The 22,041-nt window shown below is 41.7% G+C and overlaps 1 protein-coding gene across 1 annotated transcript in view; it reads left to right on the top strand.

Moving 5' to 3' along the window:
- Positions 1–20,725, top strand: part of nol10 (nucleolar protein 10) — a 42,634-nt gene extending 21,909 nt beyond the window's left edge. The window contains exons 15-21 of the mRNA XM_055863444.1: positions 7,325–7,404; positions 7,508–7,606; positions 10,001–10,093; positions 10,311–10,487; positions 10,623–10,927; positions 16,461–16,563; positions 20,102–20,725. Of these exons, the coding sequence (XP_055719419.1) occupies positions 7,325–7,404; positions 7,508–7,606; positions 10,001–10,093; positions 10,311–10,487; positions 10,623–10,927; positions 16,461–16,563; positions 20,102–20,299 (1,055 nt within the window). The 3' untranslated portion in view covers positions 20,300–20,725. The remainder of the gene's footprint in view (positions 1–7,324; positions 7,405–7,507; positions 7,607–10,000; positions 10,094–10,310; positions 10,488–10,622; positions 10,928–16,460; positions 16,564–20,101) is intronic.
- Positions 20,726–22,041: the final 1,316 nt, after the last annotated feature.

Below are 22,041 nucleotides of genomic sequence, written 5' to 3'. Positions count from 1 at the left end.
CTTGTGTGCAGTAAGGCAAGAAACTGCCTTTTTCCCCGACTTTCAAAAATAATAATCGCACACCTCATGTAGCCTAGCCCATAGGCCTATATGTTTTGATAAGGTTTGTATCACAACTAAAGTAGCCAAATAACTTCTTAAAATTATGCACATTAATCCGCTTTACCAGGGGGTGTAGAGCCTAATTGGCATACAAACTCAACGTGGGTTTCAAGTTTGGGGAAGATTATTTTCACCATAAAAATGCTTCTTTATAATTAAAGCATTACATGTATAATCACATTTGCAGTCAGTTTTGAGAATGGTGTTTTCCCGCTAATAGATTGCATTTTGGAACATTCACACTTATCGCCTACTGCCGTATAATGTGAAGAAATAGCCTAATAGTTTTAAACTTTTTAAGCTAATTGTTCTGATTTGTTGCGTCAGCGCTGTTGTTTTTAGAAGGATTTTGATTCTAGTGGTTGAATTCATTTGGGATCTATCATGTCTAAAAGACTATGTTTGAATATTTCTTTCTCCCACAGAATAGAAAAGTCAACTTTTGTACTATGGGGGATAGTAGATTGACATAAGCGAGTGTTTTTGCTGTTTGTTAGGCCTACTCATCTTGTTGGCTGACGAAGAGTAAATGTGGACAGTTCTTCCAACATCTTCAATATGCGCCTCAGAATTCGATAAAGACACCCGCAGTTGCTTCCCCGATGTGTCTGTCTTCACTTGTAGCCTGTGAGAAGGACCCGATCACGTGATGGATATTGGCTAATAAGAATTGAGATACAGTGCATTCGGAGAGTATTCAGACCCCTTCCCTTTTCCAAATGTTGTTTTGTTACAGCCTTATTCTAAACTGGATGAGCGTTTTTCCCCCTCATCAATCTACATACAATACCCCATAACAACAAAGCAAAAACAGTACAAAAATAAATGAATATGAAATATTACATTTACATAAGTAAATGTTTGGCAGCGATTACAGCCTCAAGTCTTCTTGGGTATGACGCTACAAGTTTGGCACACCTGTATTTGGGGAGTTTCTCCCATTCTTCTCTGCAGATCCTCTCAAGCTCCGTCAGGTTGGATGGGGAGTGTCGCTGCACAGCTATTTTCAGGTCTCTCCCGAGATATTCGTTCGGACTCTGGCTCGGCCACTCAAGTACATTCAGAGACTTGTCCCGAAGCCACCCCTGCGTTGTCTTGGCTGTGTGCTTAGGGTTGTTGTCCTGTTGGAAGGTTAACCTTCACCCCCGTTTGAGGTCCTGAGTGCTCTGGAGCAGGTTTTCATCAAGGATCTCTCTGTACTTTGCTCCGTTCATCTTTCCCTTGATCCTGACTTTTCTCCCAGTCCCTGCCGCTGAAAAACATCCGCACAGCACGACCCTGCCACCACCATGCCCCACCGTAGGGATGGTGCCAGGTTTCTTCCAGATGTGACACTTGGCATTCAGTCCAAAGAGTTCAATCTTGGTTTCATCAGACCAGAGAATCTTGTTTCTCATGGTCTGAGAGTCCTTTAGGTGCCTTTTGGCAAACTCCAAGCAGGCTGTCATGTGCCTTTTACTGTGGGGTGGCTTCCGTCTTGCCACTTTACCATTAAGGCCTGTTTGTTGGAGTGCTTCAGAGATGGTTGTTCTTCTGGAAGGTTCTCCCATTTCCACAGAGTAACTCTGGATCTCTGTCACCTTCGTGACTAAGGCCCTTCTCCCCTGATTGCTCAGTTTGGCCAGGCGGCCAGCTCTAGGAAGAGTCTTGGTGGTTCCAAACTTCTTCCATTTAAGAATGATAGAGGCCACTGTGTTCTTGGGGACCTTCAATGCTGCAGAAATGTTTTTGTACCCTTCCCAAGTTCTATGCCTCGACACAATCCTGTCTGATTTCTACGGACAATTCTCTTGACCTCATGGCTTGTGTTTTGCTCTGACATACACTATCAACTGTGGGATCTTATATAGACAGATGTGTGCCTTTCCAAATCATGTCCAAATAATTGAATTTAGCACAGGTGGACTCCAATCAAGTTGTAGAAACATCTCAATGGAAACAGGATGCACCTGAGCTCAATTTCGAGTCTCATAGCAAAGGGTCTGAATACTTATGTAAATAAGGTATTTCTGTTCTTATTTTAAAATATTTGCAAACATTTCTAAAAAACATTTTTCGTTTTGTTTTTATTAGGTATTGTGTGTAGATGTATGATAAATATATATATATGTGTGTATGAGAGAGAAAAAAATTAAATATATATATATATATTTTAATAAATTTTAGAATAAGGCTGTAACGTAACAAAATGTGGAAAGATTTAAGGTGTCTGAATACTTTCCGAAGGGACTATCTGAGAGAGCCATGTGAGTGAGAGGTTCTTCGGAGCATGCAGCCTGGAGAAGGGTATTATTATATTCAGCCCACAGGCACAACGACCACTGGCTGTAAAAGGCATGGATTTGGGGGGGGGGGGGGGTGTATTACGGCCACACAAAGGGGATGCTGCCGGGAAATTTGAGGCATTATCAAATGCTTGTCAAATTATGAATGAGAAACTGATGAAGTGTGTGCACCCTGCGCAAAAGATAAAGCAGAGCCTTTCATGCGACTTTTTTCAAATCATCATTATTCACATCATGCAGCCTTATAATGTATTAAAAATCTAAATGTATAGCCTAATGTTTGTATCACAACTAAGGTTGCATAAATAACTCTAATTTACATTTACATTTAAGTCATTAAGCATATAGGAGGACCTGTTTCTTTGTTAACCACTCAACACAGAATAGCTGCATATGCTCACTCCCTCAAATCGTTTGGAGAAAATATCCTTTCTATTTTATTCAGCTATGTTCAATTGTTTTCTTCATACTGTAAAATAATGCCATGGAATTCTAAGCAAATCTTGTCTGCTAAATGAAGTATGGCTCGAGAGTATGCTATTTTGTTCTTCTGAAATAGACTACATTTCCATCATATCATGTTTCTTTAGACCTGTCTACAATAAATAATGGATTTATTGTGTTAGTGTAGGCTATATTAGATTGATTTATTAGACTTGTATTAGATTGATTTATTAGACTTAAAAATTTAGATTTTCCAAAGGTCTGCATCAGTGTCTTGTAGGCTGTTCATGGAAACCAGGAGATGTTAGATGTGTTTGTTAATTAATGGTCAATTACCGTGAGACCGGCAGTTATTTTCTTGACAATCACCAGCTGACAAAATGTCACTACCGCCCCAGCCCTAGGTGAGAGGGGGGTGGATATTTGTTCATCTAAGATCTCCAGAAATACAAGTGCCTATTGAATCGAGCATTCAAGTTCTTTTAGGCCGACAGGTCCTAGGGAAACTTCCAGGGCTGTCTGCACTACACTTGCCATTCAGTGGAGACCATTTTGAATTTAGGCATATTGAGGCAACACAACAGCCCGGTTTACAAGTCCCTCCTAAAAATGAACGGTAGGGGAAACACTGGCGGAATGGAGAGAGAAATTAAGCAATGGAATAAGGCATAGTTAGAGATAAAGGGGTGGTGAACAGAAGGGTTGAAAGAACAGGAATGCTTGGGTTAGCACTAAAGAGATCAAATGACAAGGACGAGAAATTCAGTTGGTTGGGGAGGAATAAAAGGAGGGTGATAGAGAGGGAGGGTGAGAGTGGGAGGATGATAGAGAGAGAGGGAGGGCGAGAGGGGTGGAGTAGATTAGGGGGAAGGGGAGTTCAGTTCACTGCAGCTGTGAAATGTCCTTGTTATGTAACAGACAGGCTGCCAGCCGGATAGTGAGATTTCTGGGGAAAGGGGGGTTCTATCTTTTTACCACACACACACACAGTCCTTGCCAGGGTTGGGGAGTTACATGTAATCCGATTACAAAACAGCTAACTGTAATCTGGCCAGTGTAGGCTGTCATTGTAAATAAGAGTTCTTAACTGACTTGCCTAGTTATACGTTCCATTACCAGCAAAAATATTGTAATTAGATAACAAACACTTTTGAAATACTAGATTATTACTTCTTGGATTACTTCTAAATGCTTTCTCAGTGACATTCAATTCAGCATTAAAAATAGGCACGAGATTAAGTTTGTTCCACCTGAGCAAGTCTGACCACAAGTCAGAGAGCACTATGATGACACACCATATACGTTTGATGGATCCTTTTTGTCTTCTAATGCCTCTTAAAAGGAAAGTAATCCAAAAGTAACGGAAATTAATCAGATAACCTTACTGAGTTTGGGTAATCAAAAAGTTACGTTACTGATTACAATTTTGGACAGGTAACTACTAACTGTAACGGATTACACTTACAAAGTAACCTAGCCAACCCTGGTCCTTGCGTGCCACAACTCCCACACATTCCTGAATTAAAGTGGTCTTCTGGAATGAAACTAAGGAGAGACTAAAAAGCCTCATGGCAGTCACTAACTCAACTTCATTCAGAGCTTAAAGAATTGTGGCTGGAGACTGATGTTACAAAACTTTATCTAAATGCTCTCATAAGGCGTCTTGCCAAATGGCTGAAAGGTCAATGTTAGCCGAATCTAGCACTAAATGAAACAAGCTTTCGCTACAGTCCTGTTGAAAAAACGTTTTTTCTTTAGCATACAATTGATTATTAAAGTCTGTAATATGAAGTAAAAGCTTAATGATCGTAAAACCCACTTTGCTAAGTATATGCCTACCCTATGTTCCCTACTGTCCTGAACGTGTCAGTTTAAATGGGAACAACCAGCCTGTTGAAAGAAGCAGATGTCTGCAGATATCTGTAGTCAAATGCCATTTTCTTACAGCACATTCCAATGGGCTGTGTCTCAAAGTTAAAGGGATAGTTCACCCAAATTACAAAATGACATTAGTTTCCTTACCCTGTAAGCCAGTGCGGGGCCACCAAATTTAAATAAAAGTTTATTTTTGGGGGGCGGGGGAACCAAAAATTAACAGTACAGATTATTTTATGGGACAATATACAAACGTTTTTGACAAAGATACATTTGCAAAATACAATTTCATTAAGTAAATTAATGTATTGCTTCTCTTAATTTTGATAAGAGATTAATATGTACTGAATTGAAGGTTATTTGTTGATGTGAAAATCAACATTTACAACACTAGATTTGTGGTGGGGTTGACACAATTTCTGGCAAAAGAAATTGTCCCCCCACTGAAAAAGGTTGAATACCACTTTTGGAAGCGGTCTATGGACAAGGTATGACAGCAATCCATGCTTTGGTTTAGTTTCCCTGGCACTGTTCCTGGTAATAAATCCCATTCATGTCATGGTACCGATATTAGCATTTTACGCGCATCATGTTCAAATCATCTATAAGTGATGTCGTTGAGCTTCACAATCAATTTTAGATACTTTCAGATGATTTGGACATGATGCGTGAAAAATGCTAATATCGGTACCATGACATGAATGGGGTTTTTGCCGCAACTGCTAAAACGTTAGCATTTGGAAACTGTGCCAGGGAAATAAAAACAAAGGAACTCCCCACACCTGGTTGTCTAAGGCTTAATTGAAAGGGAAAAACAAGAACCTGCAGACACTAGGCCCTCCATGGAATGAGTTTGACATCCCTGGCTTACAGGGTAAGAAAATCAATGTGTAATTTAGTCGTTTGGGTGAACTATCTCTTTAATTAATACTCATTACTGGGCTTGGCAATGCACGTCACCAATTTGGAAGAGCACTAGTATTTTAGTTTCAGGTGACATGTAGCCTGCCCCAGGGAGGTTGAATATGGAGATACTGTAAATAAAATATATAAATCAACAATCATTATACAAAAGAATAATGTAGCTGTTTACTCATGTTATGCAAATATGTACATTTCATGTACCGTAATTTCCGGACTATAAGCCGCTACTTTTTCCCCACGCTTTGAACCTTGCGGTTTATACAATGACGCGGCTAATTTATGGATTTTTCCCGCTTTCACAAGATTCATGCCGCCAAAAAACACATAATGTGACGTAAATCGAGCGCGCTCAAACTTCCCATAATTCTGATTACGGTAGTCATTTTGTCACCCTCATCATGGCAAAGACACGGAGAAATTGTCACGTTCCTGACCTGTTTTTCCTTTTTCTTGTATTTATTTGGTTGGTCAGGGCGTGAGTTGGGGTGGGTTGTCCATGTGTTATTTTCCTATGTCGGGTTGTTTGTGTTTGGCCGGGTATGATTCTCAATCAGAGGCAGCTGTAAATCGTTGTCCCTGATTGAGAATCATACTTTTTGTATCTCGTGTTGTATCTCGTGTCTGTATTCGTGCCACACGGGACTGTTTGTCGGGTCGTTTCTCTTTTGTCATTTTGTTTCGTTAGTGTTCCGTTTATTTGGTTAATAAATAATCATGGACACAAACCACTCCGCATATTGGTCTGATCCTTCTCGTCCGGGGAGGAGGATTACGCCGACCGTTACAGAAATGCATATGATGCAGCTTTCAATTTGAAGGCGATCGATCTGGCTGTTGGAAAAGGAAATAGAGCTGCTGCACGGGAGCTTGGCCTTAATGAGTCGATGATAAGACGTTGGAAACAGCAGCGTGAGAAACTGACTCAGTGCAAAAAGACAACAAAAGCTTTCAGAGGAAAGAAAAGCAGATGGCCCGAACTAGAAAATGAGGCTTGGATGACAAGTGGGGAGAAATCCTTCACTAAAACGGGCCGCATGCGAAGAGCAACTTATGGTCAAGTCTGCCAGTGGGTCCTGACAGCGTGGAGCATCGTCAAAAAAAAAAAAAAAAAAACACTATCATCAACGGGTTTCGAAAGGCTGGACTGCTGCGTATTGAAGAGGCCAGCATGAGCTCAGGGGGGGATTTGCCCCCGGATGAAAGTGACGAGAGCGACAATGAAAACGATCCAACATCGGATGAAGCAATTCTGAGGCTATTCAACTCCGACACCAAAGGAGATGACTTCAGTGGTTTCAGTGCACAGGAGGAAGATAGTGACCAATAACTTTCTTGGTAGGCTACTGTTTACTGCTATTTTTTTAAATGTTTGTTACAAGCCGTGTTTCGTTAAAGCCTATTTATTTTTGTTACAAGCCGTGTTTCGTTTAAAGGCCTATTTATTTGTTACAAGCCGTGTTTCGTTTAAAAAGCCTATTTATTTTTATTACAAGCCGTGTTTCCTTTAAAAGCTGTGTAAAGTTAATTTGTTTCAATGTACCGGTAGGCACCTGCGGCTTATAGACATGTGCGGCTTATTTATGTACAAAATACATATTTTTTTTTAAATTCAGTGGGTGCGGCTTATATTCAGGTGCGCTTAATAGTCCAGCAATTACGGTACATATAATGTATAATGTTGTGTTCAACCATAGGTTTGTCTCACCTGGTGGGATCTGCTCTCCTGCGGGCATACATGCACGGCTTCTTCATGGACATCAGACTCTACCACAAGGTAGGTTGTGTAGATGTGTGTCTAACTGCATATTCTTAGTTGATTGTTGATGTTACAGAGTTTGTGTTTTGTGTTTTAAATATATTTTGTGTGATTTGTCCAGGTGAAGACCATGGCCAATCCGTTTGCCTATGAGGAGTACCGCAAGGACAAGATTCGTCAGAAGATAGAAGAGTCCAGGGCCCAGAGAGTACAAATCAAGGTGGGATATCATACTCTGTCTGACTGTTAAAAACATACATTCAGACAGACTGGATATGGTGAAAAATTATGTTTTCTAAGGAGTGTATATACAGTTGAAGTCGGACGATTACATACACTTAGGTTGGAGTCATTAACTCGTTTTTCAACCACTCCACAAATGTCTTGTTAACAAAATATAGTTTTGGCAAGTCGGTTAGGACATCTACTTTGTGCATGACACACAGTAATTTTTCCAACAATTGTTAACAAACAGATTATTTCACTTATAATTCACTGTATCACAATTCCAGTGGGACAGAAGTATACACTACACTAACACGGAACCCAAACCGGCTGCGCGCGTGCGCCATCGCGCATACATTTATTTTGTCCCCCCACACCAAACGCGATCCCGACACGCAGGTTAAAATATCAAAACAAACTCTGAACCAATTAGGGGACAGGTCGAAAAGCATTAAACATGTATGGCAATTTAGCTAGCTTGCACATGCTAGCTAATTTGTACTATCTAGCTAGCTTGCTGTTACTAGCTAATTTGTCCTGGGATATAAACATTGAGTTGTTATTTTACCTGAAATGTACAAGGTCCTCTACTCCGACAATTAGTCCACACATAAAACGGTCAACCGAATCGTTTCTAGTCATCTCTCCTCCTTCCAGGCCTTTTCATCTTTGAACTTATATGGGGATTGGCATCTAAACTTTCATAGTATTAACACGACGACCGGCAAAACAGTTCGTCTTTCAATCACCCACGTGGGTTTAACCAATGAGGAGATGGCACGTGGGTACCTGCTTCTATAAACCAATGAGGAGATGGGAGAGGCAGGACTTGCAGCGCGACCTGCGTCAGAAATAGGAATGACTTCTATTTTAGCCTTTGGCAACGCAGACGCTCTGTGACGCGCGCGAGCAGTGTGGGTGCAATAATTGAATAACATGGATTTCAAAATGTATTTTGCAACGCTGGCACACGCGACGTGTCCGGTCTGGTCAGCATGTAAGTTTGCTGTGCCTTAAAACTGCTTGGAAAATTCCAGAAAATGATGTCATGGCTTTAGAAGCTTCTGATAGGCTAATTGACATCATTTGAGTCAATTGGAGGTGTAGTTGTGGATGTATTTCAAGGCCTACCTTCAAACTCTTGCCTTTTTGCTTGACATCATGGGAAAATGCAAAGAAATCAGCCCAAAAAATTGTAGACCTCCACAAGTCTGGTTCATCCTTGGGAGCAATTTCCAAATGCCTGAAGGTACCACGTTCATCTGTACTAACAATAGTACGCAAGTATAAACACCATGGGACCATGCAGCCATCATACCGCTCAGGAAGGAGACGTGCAAATCATTCCCAGAACAACAGCAAAGGACATTGTAAAGATGCTGGAGGAAACAGTTACAGAAGTATCTATATACACAGTAAAACGAGGCCTATATCGACATTACCTGAAAGGCCACTCAGCAAGGAAGAAGCCAATGCTCCAAAACCGCCATAAAAAAGCCAGACTACGGTTTGCAACTGCACATGGGGACAAAGATCGTACTTTTTGGAGAAATGTCCTTTGGTCTGATGAAACAAAAATATTACTGTTTGGCCATAATGACCATCGTTATGTTTGGAGGAAAAAGGGGGAGGCTTGCAAGCCGAAGAACACCATCCCAACCGTGAAGCACGGGGGTGGCGGCAGCATGTTGTTGGGGTGCTTTGCTGCAGGAGGAGGGACTGGTGCACTTCACAAAATAGATGGCATCATGAGGAAAGGAAATTATGTGGATATATTGAAGCAACATCTCAAGACATCAGTCAGGAAGTTAAAGCTTGGTCGCAAATGGGTCTTCCAAATGGACAATGACCCCCAAGCATACTTCCAAAGTTGTGGCAAATGGCTTAAGGACAACAAAGTCAAGGTATTGGAGTGGCCATCACAAAGCCCTGACCTCAATCCTATAGAACATTTGTGGGCAGAACTGAAAAAGCGTGTGCGAGCAAGGAGACCTACAAGCCTGACTCAGTTACACCAGCTCTGTCAGGAGGAATGGGCCAAAATTCACCCAACTTATTGTGGGAAGCTTGTGGAAGGCTACAAGAAACGTTTGACCCAAGTTAAACAATTTAAGGTAATGCTACCAAATACTAATTGAGTGTATGTAAACCTCTGACCCACTGGGAATGTGATGAAAGAAATAATTCTCTACTATTCTGACATTTCACATTCTTAAAATAGTGGTGATACTAACTGACCTAAGACAGGGAATTTATACTAGGATTAAATGTCAGGAATTGTGAAAAACTGAGTCTAACGGTATTTGGCTAAAGTGTATGTAAACTTCCGACTTCAACTTTATAGCTAATATATTGTTTGTTGTATGAATGTTCTATGTTGCTGAGACAGAAGCTGCCCAAGGTGAACAAGGAGCTGGCTCTCAAACTGATGGAGGAGGGAGACGACGAGGCAGAACTGTCTGCCAGGAAGAAGAAGGGCAAGGTAGGAGCACATGTACCTGCACACACAGTTCAATACTACTGGTCTGGTCTACAATTGATGAAGACTTCTGAGCTGTAGGCTGGGTTTATATAGTTTTGGTTCTAAGGTAATCTATAGGAAACTGGTATGTATATCTGAAATATACTCATCGAGCGAATGTCAGCTGCCTAAGCTGTCAATCAAATCCTTTCTCTCCCTCTCTCTGCCCCTCGGCCAGGCTCTACCCAGCATCCTTAGCGACGAGCGTTTCCAGGTGATGTTTGAGAACCCAGACTACCAGGTGGAGGAGCAGAGTGAGGAGTTCCGCCTGCTCAACCCCATCGTGTCCAAAGTGGGCCAGAAGAGGAGGAAGAAGCTGCGGCTGCTAGCCAAGCAGGCCACAGACGCCGAAAATGTAACGATGCTAGATAGCTAGCTTACTACCCCTACTGAAGTTTGACACCCACTATGGAATGTGACTTTCAGTGTGAACAATCTTTCTACCTTTTCTAATTCTACAATGCCACCCCTACCTCTTCTTCCTCTGCAGGCGAAGGCAGACCAGGAAGAGGAGGAACCAGAGGGGCGTGACAGCTCAGACGAGAGTTCTGATGATGATAAAAGCTGGGTGGACGAGGTCAGGGAGCAGCGGCGCCTCATATATGAGGAGGGGAGGGACCGCAGGCGGCAGGAGAGGAAGCAGCAGGACCGCAATACCACCCTGCTGGACCAGGACTCCACCCAGAACCATGCCCAGGGCAGGAAACAAGGTCAGCAGCCCCGCTTCTTCCAGATCAAGGCTGGTGAGGAGTTCCGCAGCTTCGGGGACGTGGCGCGCAAGCAGAAATTGCAGAAGTGAGTACATTTTTATTTTTTATTTTTTTCAAGTGAGCTTCTGGTGATGTTCTCTAGTCTCTACGAACAACCTCTGAACCATAATATTTTGAATAGATGCCACAGAGTACTACAGCGATTGCATCAAATGATATAGATTTTCCCATTGTTACTGTCATTCAGCAGAAATAAATCACCCCTCACATGGACTTGGCACATGGAGTATATGATAGGGCTGCACGATATTGGAAACAAATATGTTTTTTATCAGATATTGCAATTGCGATTTGACGTGTGAGATAAACTCAGCATTAAAAGAAACATCCCTTTTTCAGGACCCTGTCTTTCAAAGATAAGTCGTAAAAATCCAAATTACTTCACAGATCTTCATTGTAAAGGGTTTAAACACTGTTTCCCATGCTTGTTAAATGAACCATAAACAATTAATGAGCATGCACCTGTGGAACGGTCGTTAAGACACTAACAGCTTACAGACGGTAGGCAATTAAGGTCAGTTATGAAAACTTAGGACACTAAAGAGGCTTTCTACTGACTCTGAAAAACACCAAAAGAAAGATGCCCAGGGTCCCTGCTCATCTGTGTGAATGTGCCTTAGGCATGCTGCAAGGAGGCATGAGGACTGCAGACGAGGCCAGGGCAATAAATTGCAATGTCTGTACTGTGAGACACCTAAGACAGCGCCACAGGGAGACAGGACGGACAGCTGATCATCCTCGCAGTGGCAGACCACGTGTAACAACACCTGCACAGGATCGGTACATCCAAACATCACACCTGCGGGACAGGTACAGGATTGCAACAACAACTGCCAGAGTTACACCAGGAACGCACAATCCCTCCATCAGTACTCAGACTGTCCGCAATAGGCTGAGAGAGGCTGGACTGAGGGCTTGTAGGCCTGTTGTAAGGCAGGTCCTCACCAGACATCACCGTCAACAACGTCGCCTATGGGCACAAACCCACCGTCGCTGGACCAGACAGGACTGGCAAAAAGTGTTCTTCACTGACGAGTCGCGGTTTTGTCTCGCATGGGGTGATGGTCGGATTCGCATTTATCGTCGAGGGAATGAGCGTTACACCGAGGCCGGTACTCTGGAGCAGGATTGATTTGGAGGTGGAGGGTCTGTCATGGTCTGGGGGCGGTGCATCACAGCATCATCGGACTGAGCTTGTTGTCATTGTAGGCAATCTCAACGCTGTGCATTACAGTGAAGACAACACCTCCCTCATGTGGTACCCTTCCTGCAGGCTCATCCTGACATGACCCTCCAGCATGACAATGCCACCAGCCATACTGCTCCTTCTGTGCGTGATTTCCTGCAAGACAGGAATGTCAGTGTTCTGCCATGGCCAGCGAAGAGCCCGGATCTCAATCCCATTGAGCACGTCTGGGACCTGTTGGACGGGGGGTGAGGCCTAGGGCCATTCCCCCCCAGAAATGTCCGGGAACTTGCAGGTGCCTTGATGGAAGACTGGGGTAATATTTCACAGCAAGAACTGGAAAATCTGGTGCAGTCCATGAGGAGGAGATGCACTGCAGTACTTAATTCAGCTGGTGTCCACACCAGATACTGACTGTTACTTTTGATTTTGACCCCCTCTTTGTTCAGGGACACATTATTCCATTTCTGTTAGTCACATGTCTGTGGAACTTGTTCAGTTTGTCTCAGTTGTTGTTGAATATTGTTATGTTCATACAACTATTTACACATGTTAAGTTTGCTGAAAATAATCACAGTTGACAGTGAGAGGACATTTATTTTTTTGCTGAGTTTAGATCAAAACACTTAGGTGAACTGTTGGAATCATAGAAATAGAATGACACATTAAAAAGCAAAGTTGACTGCATTTGACCTAACAGAACCTCATGCAAACTTTTAGTGAATCAACAAAAATATACAGCTGCACCATCGAGAGCATCCGGACTGATTTCATCACCGCCTGGTATGGCAACGGTTCGGCATCCGTCCGCAAGGTGCTACAGAAGGTAGTGCGTATGGCCGAGTACATCGCTGGGGCCAAGTTTCCTGCCATCCAGGGCCTCTATATCAGGCGGTGCCCGAGGAAGGCCCTAAAAATTGTCAGACTCCAGCCAGCCAAGTCATCGACTGTTGTCTCTGCTACCGCACGGCTAGCGATACCTAAGCGCCAAGTCTAGGTCCAAAAGGCTCCTTAACAGCTTCTACCGCCAAGCCATAAGACCTGTGAACAGTAAATCAAATGGCCACCCGTACTATTTGCATTGACCCCCTTTTTTTACACTGGTTGTACTCGCTGTTTATTACCCCTACCTACAGTTTAAGTTTAGGGACACCTTAGCAAAATACATTTAAACTCAGTTTTTCACAATTCCTGACATTTAATCATAGTAAAAATTCACTGTCTTAGGTTAGTTAGGATTACACTTTATTTAAAGAATGTGAAATGTCAGAATAATATTAGTGATTTATTTCAGCTTTTATTTCTTTCATCACAATCCCAGTGGGTCAGAAGTTTACATACAGTCGATTAGTATTTGGTAGCATTGCCTTTAAATTGTTTAACTTGGGTCAAACGTTTCTGGTAGCCTTCCACAAGCTTTCCACAATAAGTTGGGTGAATCTTGGCCCATTCCTCATGACAGAGCTGGTTTAACAGAGTCAGGTTTGTAGGTCTCCTTGCTCGCACACGTTTTTTCAGTTCTGCCCACAAATTTCGATGGGATTGAGGTCAGGGCTTTGTGATGGCCACTCCAATACCTTGACTTCGTTGTCCTTAAGCCATTTTGCCACAACTTTGGAAGTATGCTTGGGGTCATTGTCCATTTGGGAAAACCCATTTGCGACCAAGCTTTAGCTTGTCTTTAATCTTTGTCTCCATGTGCAGTTGCAAACTGTAGTCTGGCTTTTTTATGGCGGTTTTAGAGCAGTGGCTTCTTCCTTGCTGAGCGGCCATACAGGTTATGTCAATATAGGACTTGTTTTACTGTGGATATAGACACTTTTGTAACTGTTTCCTCCAACATCTTCACAAGGTCCTTTGCTGTTGTTCTGGGATTGATTTGCACTTTTCGCACCAAAGTACGTTCATCTCTAAGAGACAGAATGCGTCTCCTTCCTGAGCGGTATGACGGCTTCGTCCCATGTTGTTTATACTTGCGTACTATTGTTTGTACAGATGAAAGTGGAAATTGCTCCCAAGGATGAACCAGACTTGTGGAGGTCTACAATTGTTTTTCTGAGGTCTTGGCTGATTTCTTTTGATTTTCCCATGATGTCAAGCAAAGAGGCAATCAGTTTGAAGGTAGGCCTTGAAATACATCCACAGGTACAGCTCCAATTGACTCAAATGATGTCAATTAGCCTATCAGAAGCTTCTAAAGCCATGACATAATTTTCTGGAATTTTCCTAGCTGTTTTGTGGCACAGTCAACTTAGTGTATGTAAACTTCTGACCCACTGGAATTGTGATACAGTGAATTATAAGTGAAATAATCTGTCTGTAAACAATTATTGGGAAAATTACTGTGTGTCATGCACAAAGTAGATGTCCTAACCGACTTGCCAAAACTATAGTTTGTTAACAAGACATTGGTGGAGTGGTTGAAAAACGAGTTTTAATGACTCTGACCTAAGTGTATGTAAACTTCAGACTTCAACTGTACATGTATATTGAACAAAAATATAAATGCAACGATTTCACTGAGTTACAGTCCATATTAGGAAATCGGTCAATTGAAATAAATTAACTGGGCAGGGGTGCAGCCATGGGTGGGCCTTGGAGGGCATAGGCCCACTCACTTGGCAGCCAGGCACACCCACTGGGGAGCCAGGCCCAACCAATCAGAATTAGTTTTTCTGCACAAAAGGGCATTATTACAGATAAAAATACTCCTCAGCAACACCCCCCCCTCAAACGATCCCACAAGTGAGGAAGCCAGATGTGGGGGTCCTGGGGTAGAGTGGTTATACGTGGTCTTTGTTTATGAGGGCGGTTCGACATCCTGCCAAATTCTCTAAAACGACGTTGGAGGCAGCTTATGGTAGAGAAATAAACATACAATTCTCCGGCGACAGCTCTGGTGGACACTCCTGCAGTCAGCATGCCAATTGCACGCTCCCTCAAAACTTGAGACATCTGTGGTGTTGTGTGACACAACTGTACATTTTAAAGTGGCCTTTTATTGTCCCCAGCACAAGATGCATCTGTCTAATGATCATGCTGTTTAATCACCTTCTTATGCCACACCTGTCTTGGTTAATGAGAAATGCTCACTGACAGGGATGTAAACAAATTTGTTCACAACATTTAAGAGAAATAAGCTTTTTGTGCGTATGGAAAATTTTAGGCATTTTTTTATTTCAGCTCATGAAACATGGGACAAACTTAGGTGTATAGTTTTGTTCAGTGTACATATGACCTCAATTACCTAAACTAACCCGTACCCCCTGTATATAGCGTCGTTGTTGTTATATTATTGTTATTTTTTTTTTTGATTAGTTAGAATATATTATCTTCCTCTGCATTGTTGGTTAAGGGCTTGTAAGTAAGCATTTCACGGTAATTTCACCTGTTGTATTTGGCACATGTGACAAATAATATTTGATTTGATCTAACAGCGAGGAGGGGGAACTATTAAAACGGATGTTACACGCGGCTGAAATGTTTCAAAATATTGCATCTACATGGATCTCTTGCGATCTGGATATTGCACATGCCTCTATTGCGATTTTGATGTGAATTTGATTCATTGTGTAGCCCTAGTTTATAAGTATTTTTTTTGCCACTACAACGATTAGCAGGGAAACGTGTGGGCCTGTGTGACTGTCTCAGGTGCCTGACTGTACTGAGCTCTCTACAGCAGACAGAAATGTGTGGCCTGGCCTGAGAGTCTGTCACATCCATTACTGTCTTGACAGGTGGACACATGTAGCAAGAAAAATTAGGACAAGGGTCAAATATAGGAAGGCTCCAAATACAGGAAGGGTGTCTCAAGGTTTTCTTCCCATTATGTAACACACCCTCTACTTGTGCTTCAAACTCATTAAAAAGCAATTATTGAAGTTTTGAGTGAAAGAAGACAATGTTAATAGAGCAGTTTCTGTAGTGCACCCTACTCCCAACACAGAAAACGGACAAGGTTTCTGTAGTGCACCCTACTCCCAACACAGAAAACGGACAAGGTTTCTGTAGTGCACCCTACTCCCAACACAGAAAAAGCACAAGGTTTCTGTAGTGCACCCTACTCCCAACACAGAAAACATACAAGGAATTCACTGCAGCATATTTTTTTAAATTGTTGGCTCAAGTGCCTTTTTTAAATTATAATTTGTTAATGTTTTTATTTGAAAAGTAACTCCATTGCTTTTACTCTGAGTACTTTTTAAATGAGCGAAAAATGTCATTAAAGTAACAGTACTTCTACTTGAGTAGGATATTTAAGTACTCTTTTCTCCCCATTTATAGGTACTGCATTTCATCACCATTGTATTGTGTGTATGCTGGTGATAGACCTGCCCATGTGTCCCGTATTGACATGTTATGTGTCTACTAGAGCATCCCTGGAGGAGCGTCTGAAGCTGGAGGAACGTTCTGGAACAGTAAACGTGGCTGACACAGCTGTTGGCAGCAAACAGCTCACCTTCACCCTCAAGAAGGTAAGTCATTATGACATCATTACATAATAAGCCACTGAAAGAAACAACAAATGTATAATTTGCCTTCAACATATGCTACCTCCACAGTCATGTCTTTTCAAACTACGGATCTGGATTTCTGCTGATCCTCGATACAGTAACAGAGTTTGTCATTGTTTTGCGTTTCAGTTCGTAAACCATGTGCCATGGAATCAGTACATCAAATCTCTTCCCAACTATTTTGAAATCTATATGGCACAGCGGTCCATTTTTTTGTTCCTTAAATGAAACACAATTTTCTTTAGCCAATTTTGGTCTTTAATACAGGGCTGACAAACAAATTCCTTATTTTTTTTCCCCCTTTCACTTGCCTCTTCCATTCATCATTTTGTTTTTCTCCTCAATTTCGTGATATCCAATTGGTAGTTAGTCTTGTCCTATCGCTGCAACTCCCTTACGGACTCGGGAGAAGTGAAGGTCGAGAGCCATGCGTCCTCCAAAACACGACCTTGCCAAGCCACACTGCTTCTTGACACATTGCTGACTTATATAACTTAAGCAAATTTTTACTCCTGAACTTATTCAGGCTTGCCATAACAAAGGGGTTGAACACTTATTAACTCAAAACATTTCAGTTTTTCATTTTTTTATACATTTAAAAAAAATAATTTAAAACATAATTCCACTTTAACATTTTGGGTGTGAATACTTTCTGAGTACGCTGTATCGCCATCAGTCTGTGTGTTTTCCCAAACATACATATTTACAGGTTAAGGTTGACACTGTTTGTAGGCACTGAGTATAATCTATAACAGTGCCTGTAGAAGAGGAACAATGTCACAGAAAATGGCATGTTTTGATCATGGCCATTTGTTTGACTGTTGTTTTGACTTTGAATTTTTATTAACACAGTCGCCCGACTGACTCTTGTATCATCACCCTTCTAATTATCACTTGAGTTGCATGGACATTGCAGGGTTTCAAATCAATATCATTGGTTTTGCATGAGACACTGATGGTGCAAGGCCAAGCTAAGTTTGGCCAAGGCTCCCTCACATGCAGAGACTGAGTCTGTCTGCTAGGTAAATCCCCTTGCACCATCAGTGTCTCATGCAAAACCAATGATATTGATTTGAAACCCTGCAATGTCCATGCAACTCAAGTGATAATTAGAAGGGTGATGATACAAGAATCAGTCGGGCGACTGTGTTAATAAAAATTCAAAGTCAAAACAACAGTCAAACAAATGGCCATGATCAAAACATGCCATTTTCTGTGACATTGTTCCTCTTCTACAGGCACCGTTATAGATTATACTCAGTGAGCTGGGGGTCAATGTTGATTACAGGTCTGTTAAGAGAAAGCTATAATTGTTTTGCAGAAGATCGCTTAAAGATGCACTATGCAGAAATCGCTCCGCCATTTCTTGGTTGCTAAAATTGTAATAGTTCGCCTAATTTCAGTTTGTGACAAAACAAGCAAGTACAGTGTACAGAATCCATCTACAGGGCAGCCAACTTTTGAAGATATCTTGGAGTTAGATTTGCCCCTGGCACAATCTCTAGACTGGGGATTGGGGATCTAGACAGGGGATTGATTCCTACCCCAGGAAAATGTTACTGTTTTAAAGCTAATTTCCTGCAATTCTGCGTATTTTGACATGGCTTAGGCCTATGACCAGGGTGGAAAATTAGGTGTATTCAGGATGCATTGAACATTAAATGAACACTCAAAATTTTACGAATTTGCTACTTTGAGATTTTAGGGGGATGAAATGTAAAGTATGCTAATATTTGCTGTAACATTTTTTAGGTGGTTTGACACTTTATTCAGTAATGAAAATGAGATAGGGAGACAGGCAAATGCTAGAAACAGTGGGAAGGTTGGAAACCGGGATTGACCCCTGTTCTCGGGTGGAAAGTTGTATACGACACCTACCAGGGATTGTTACCACTATTAATGGTTGATGGCAGTGGGTAACCAAATTATAGATTGCAGTCTGTTTGTCCATAGACTGCTTTCAAGGTAAGGACACAAACACTTTATGTTTTGTAATTTGGGTGAACTATCTTTAAAATAGGACTGGAAGAAAATCCTGCTTGCTCTCCAGGTGGGGTGGCCATCCCTGATCTATGTTTCGCAAGTGCTGGGTGTTTGAAAATGTTAATGTTATAACAATACATTTCTTAAAATCACCAAACCTTGAAGAAAAATGTAATGAATATCAATATTCAGGTGGTTTATGCCTACTAGTTGAAGGTCCTTGCCATCATCTTACTCAACTGTTTGAGTTGTGAGTCCCCCTACCATCTCTGCCTAGCATGTGCACAATACTAAAATGTAATTTAATAAGCATGTAATATACAAATAAGCATTGGATGACTTAAATAGCTGCAAAAAAATACATAGCCTCATATAATTCATTTTCAAACACAGAAGTAGGCATATCAGATTTAAAATGTGTTTACAGTGGCAGAATTGTGAAGAAGTGGAATAATAAAACAAGTGTGGGGAATAGCAGTAGTGTTCTTGATGAAGCACAGTAATTACCCTATATTTTAGCCCATCGTTAAGAATGACAATTGTTCCACTGATCAGACTAAATTAAGTAAATAGCTAATAAAATCTACTGAAGACAAGATTGCATAAATCTGCCCCTACACTCTACCCAAATTATTTGTATATGTAGAATTAAAAGTTTTACTTTTTTGGTTCAAAATCTGTTTGACAAAATTTCTTTCATAGTTCCAAATCAGGTCACCCTACCAAACTTCCCTGCTAAAACATACTGTAGGTCTGTGGTGCTGCCTTGTCGTTGTCACAGCCTAAATGCCAATCACCAAAACAGGGGACTAATGCAAGTGTGGAGTAAATTGACTTTAGTACATGCTGTCAAGGCTGTATTCTGAAATGGGGACGGGAGTAACGGCAAACAAAACCGTGGTTCTCTTTTTACATTTTTAAAAACGCAGGGGAGACTGTTCTCTCTCCATTCACCTCCGCTCTAATCTTGAGGGGCGTTTCTTTATACCATGCATCCAATCGCCAATCATATGCTTCAATGTGCCGCTGTAAGACAGGACAATGATGTTAAATTTCAGGCGAAGATGCTCCGATTTCAAAACGATTTGGAGCACAGTTGAAAAATGAAAGTAGTACTTTTCAATGCGTGGGTCAAATGACCCACGCAGTGGGTCAAATGAGTGTCTCATGGCCAATGCGTTGGAGTTGGCAGCTCTGTATCTAAACTGCTGTGAAATATAATTTCCATAACCAGAAATATTGCATTTTCAGCTGTTTGAAGGTGTATAAACCCGAAAGTAAAAGACGTAAAAACAAAACTTAAGATCGGGAAGCATAGAAATAGCGCACATAGAACAGATCTACCGCTTCTTATACTTGCTTTCAATGAGAATGACAGATCTATAACACACATTTATATGTGAATTGGGTCAGGTTGCCCAAACAGTTATATATTGCAGCTTAAATCATACTCTAATTAAAAGTATCTCTTTCTCCTTTCGCTCTCTGCCTGTCCTTTCTCAATTATCTCCTTCAGTCGGAGCAGCAACAGCGGCAGCAGCAGGCGGAGCGTGATCACCACGAGGAGAGGAAGAAGCTGAGGAGGTCCGCTGGACACCTGTCGAGTGAGAGAGGCAGGGGTAGAGGTAGGGGCGGATTTAGAGGGAGGGGCGGATTTAGAGGCAGAGGAGGGAGTAGAGGCAGGGGAGGGAGTAGAGGCAGTGAGCACTACTGAGGTAGAGGCAGTGGTAACTGAACTACTCTCAGGGAAAATACTGAGATTAAGTAGCCCGAAGTCAAAAGAGTAATGTCTTTTCTAACAGCCATTTCCCAACCTAATTTTATAATAGAATGAAACTTTGTTACCGTCTGGGAATCAAGAGGTTGTGATACAAAAGTGACCTGACCTGTAACTCAGTGATGAAGATATGTTGGTGGAGCTGCTATGAAAGTATACAATGTGTAATGTCTGTTGCGTGAAAAATGGTGTGATTTTGTGGTGTATGCAGTTTGATCTGTGTGCATTCGTATGTCCGTGAGAAGCTCCTGACCTTCACCATGTTTTTTTTTCACTTCACAATCCTCATTGTTCTCTAGTGCAGACAAAACATATCTGTATTAGGCACTGTGCCTAGCCCATAAACCCTTTCTACTAAACTTATCTCCCTGGTCTGTGTTATGTTTTGATAGTAGCCTCATGGTTGATGGAAGCAGCTATCCAAAAATACATCCAACAATTGGACACACTGAGTTACTGACTCGTTCCATTCTCCGAAGAGATGCATGTATCTTTAAATTAATTACAGGTGAAGCCTCAGTTGTATGGGTAAAGTCATTGTTTTAATCAACTGACATAAGGATTAGCACCCAATAATGTCTGTTCACTTGTATGACTAACAACTGAAAGGCTTCACAAACCTCTTTTACTTCCTTTGTATGACAACACTTCTGTGGAAATCAAACGGCCAACAATGGAAAAAGGAGGGAAGAGAAAACAGATTAGTCCTGGGAACATGGATCCCCAATTCTTGGAAGCACCTTTCTCCGTTTGGCCTCCCATCACCCTTTCACACATGGCTGGGCCCTCGTGTCTCCTTTGATCCTGCCCCTTTTGAAATGGCAGGAGGTGCTGTCCAATTCCCCCCGACCCACTCCATTAAAACACTGTTGCCTGGTACCTCAAACTAGTTTTGTCCCGCATTCGGTCTTCAACGAGGTCCGCCATCAAAATTAGCAAAAATTTGTCCTCTATCCATCGTTTTTGGAATTTCCAATGCTCTCGGACTGTCTAGCTTTCATTTGGGTGATTATTAGCAATCTGACCACAGTAAATAAACTGTATGAATGTAGGTCTGTTATCATTTCTCCAGTTTTGATTTGTTTTTAGTATTTAAAAGTATATTGAGTTCATTCCCAGCTTTAGCCACTGTCTGCCTCCCTTGCTCTTCCTTCCCACCTGTTTGGTGCTTACCCCTCTAACCTGGCTAGTCCCTCTTACAATTGTTATGCTCATTTGACTTTGCCCAGATCATTGTGAGTGGAGTATGACATACAAATGTAATCCAAAGATTATAGAATGTCTGAAGAAAGTTTAAGCTGTTCATTCTACTTTCCATTGTTGGTTGCTGCAGAGTGGGATGAATAACAACAGGTGAAACAAAGAAAGGATAACGGTTAATTTACTCAAATGTCCAAGTTATGCAAGCATATCTCAAGATTCAATGGTATGATTCAAAAGGAAGGCCTTGACCATACAACTAGTTGTGTGTAGTAAAACTGAGCGTAATAGAGTGCAGTCGGAGACTATACGGCAGGGCTCTCCAACCTTGTTCATGGAGAGCTACTGTCCTGTAGATTTTCGCCCCAACCCTAATCTAGCACACCTGATTGTAATAATTAGCAGGTTGAGAAACTGAATCGGGTTGGAGCGAAAACCTACAGGAAGATAGCTCTCCAGGAACAGGGTTAGAGAGACCT

This window comes from Salvelinus fontinalis, chromosome 15, assembly GCF_029448725.1.
Source record: "Salvelinus fontinalis isolate EN_2023a chromosome 15, ASM2944872v1, whole genome shotgun sequence".
Classification (NCBI taxonomy): Eukaryota; Metazoa; Chordata; class Actinopteri; order Salmoniformes; family Salmonidae; genus Salvelinus; species Salvelinus fontinalis.
Note: the sequence above shows the minus strand (reverse complement) of the source record. Positions and strands in the feature narration are given on the sequence as shown.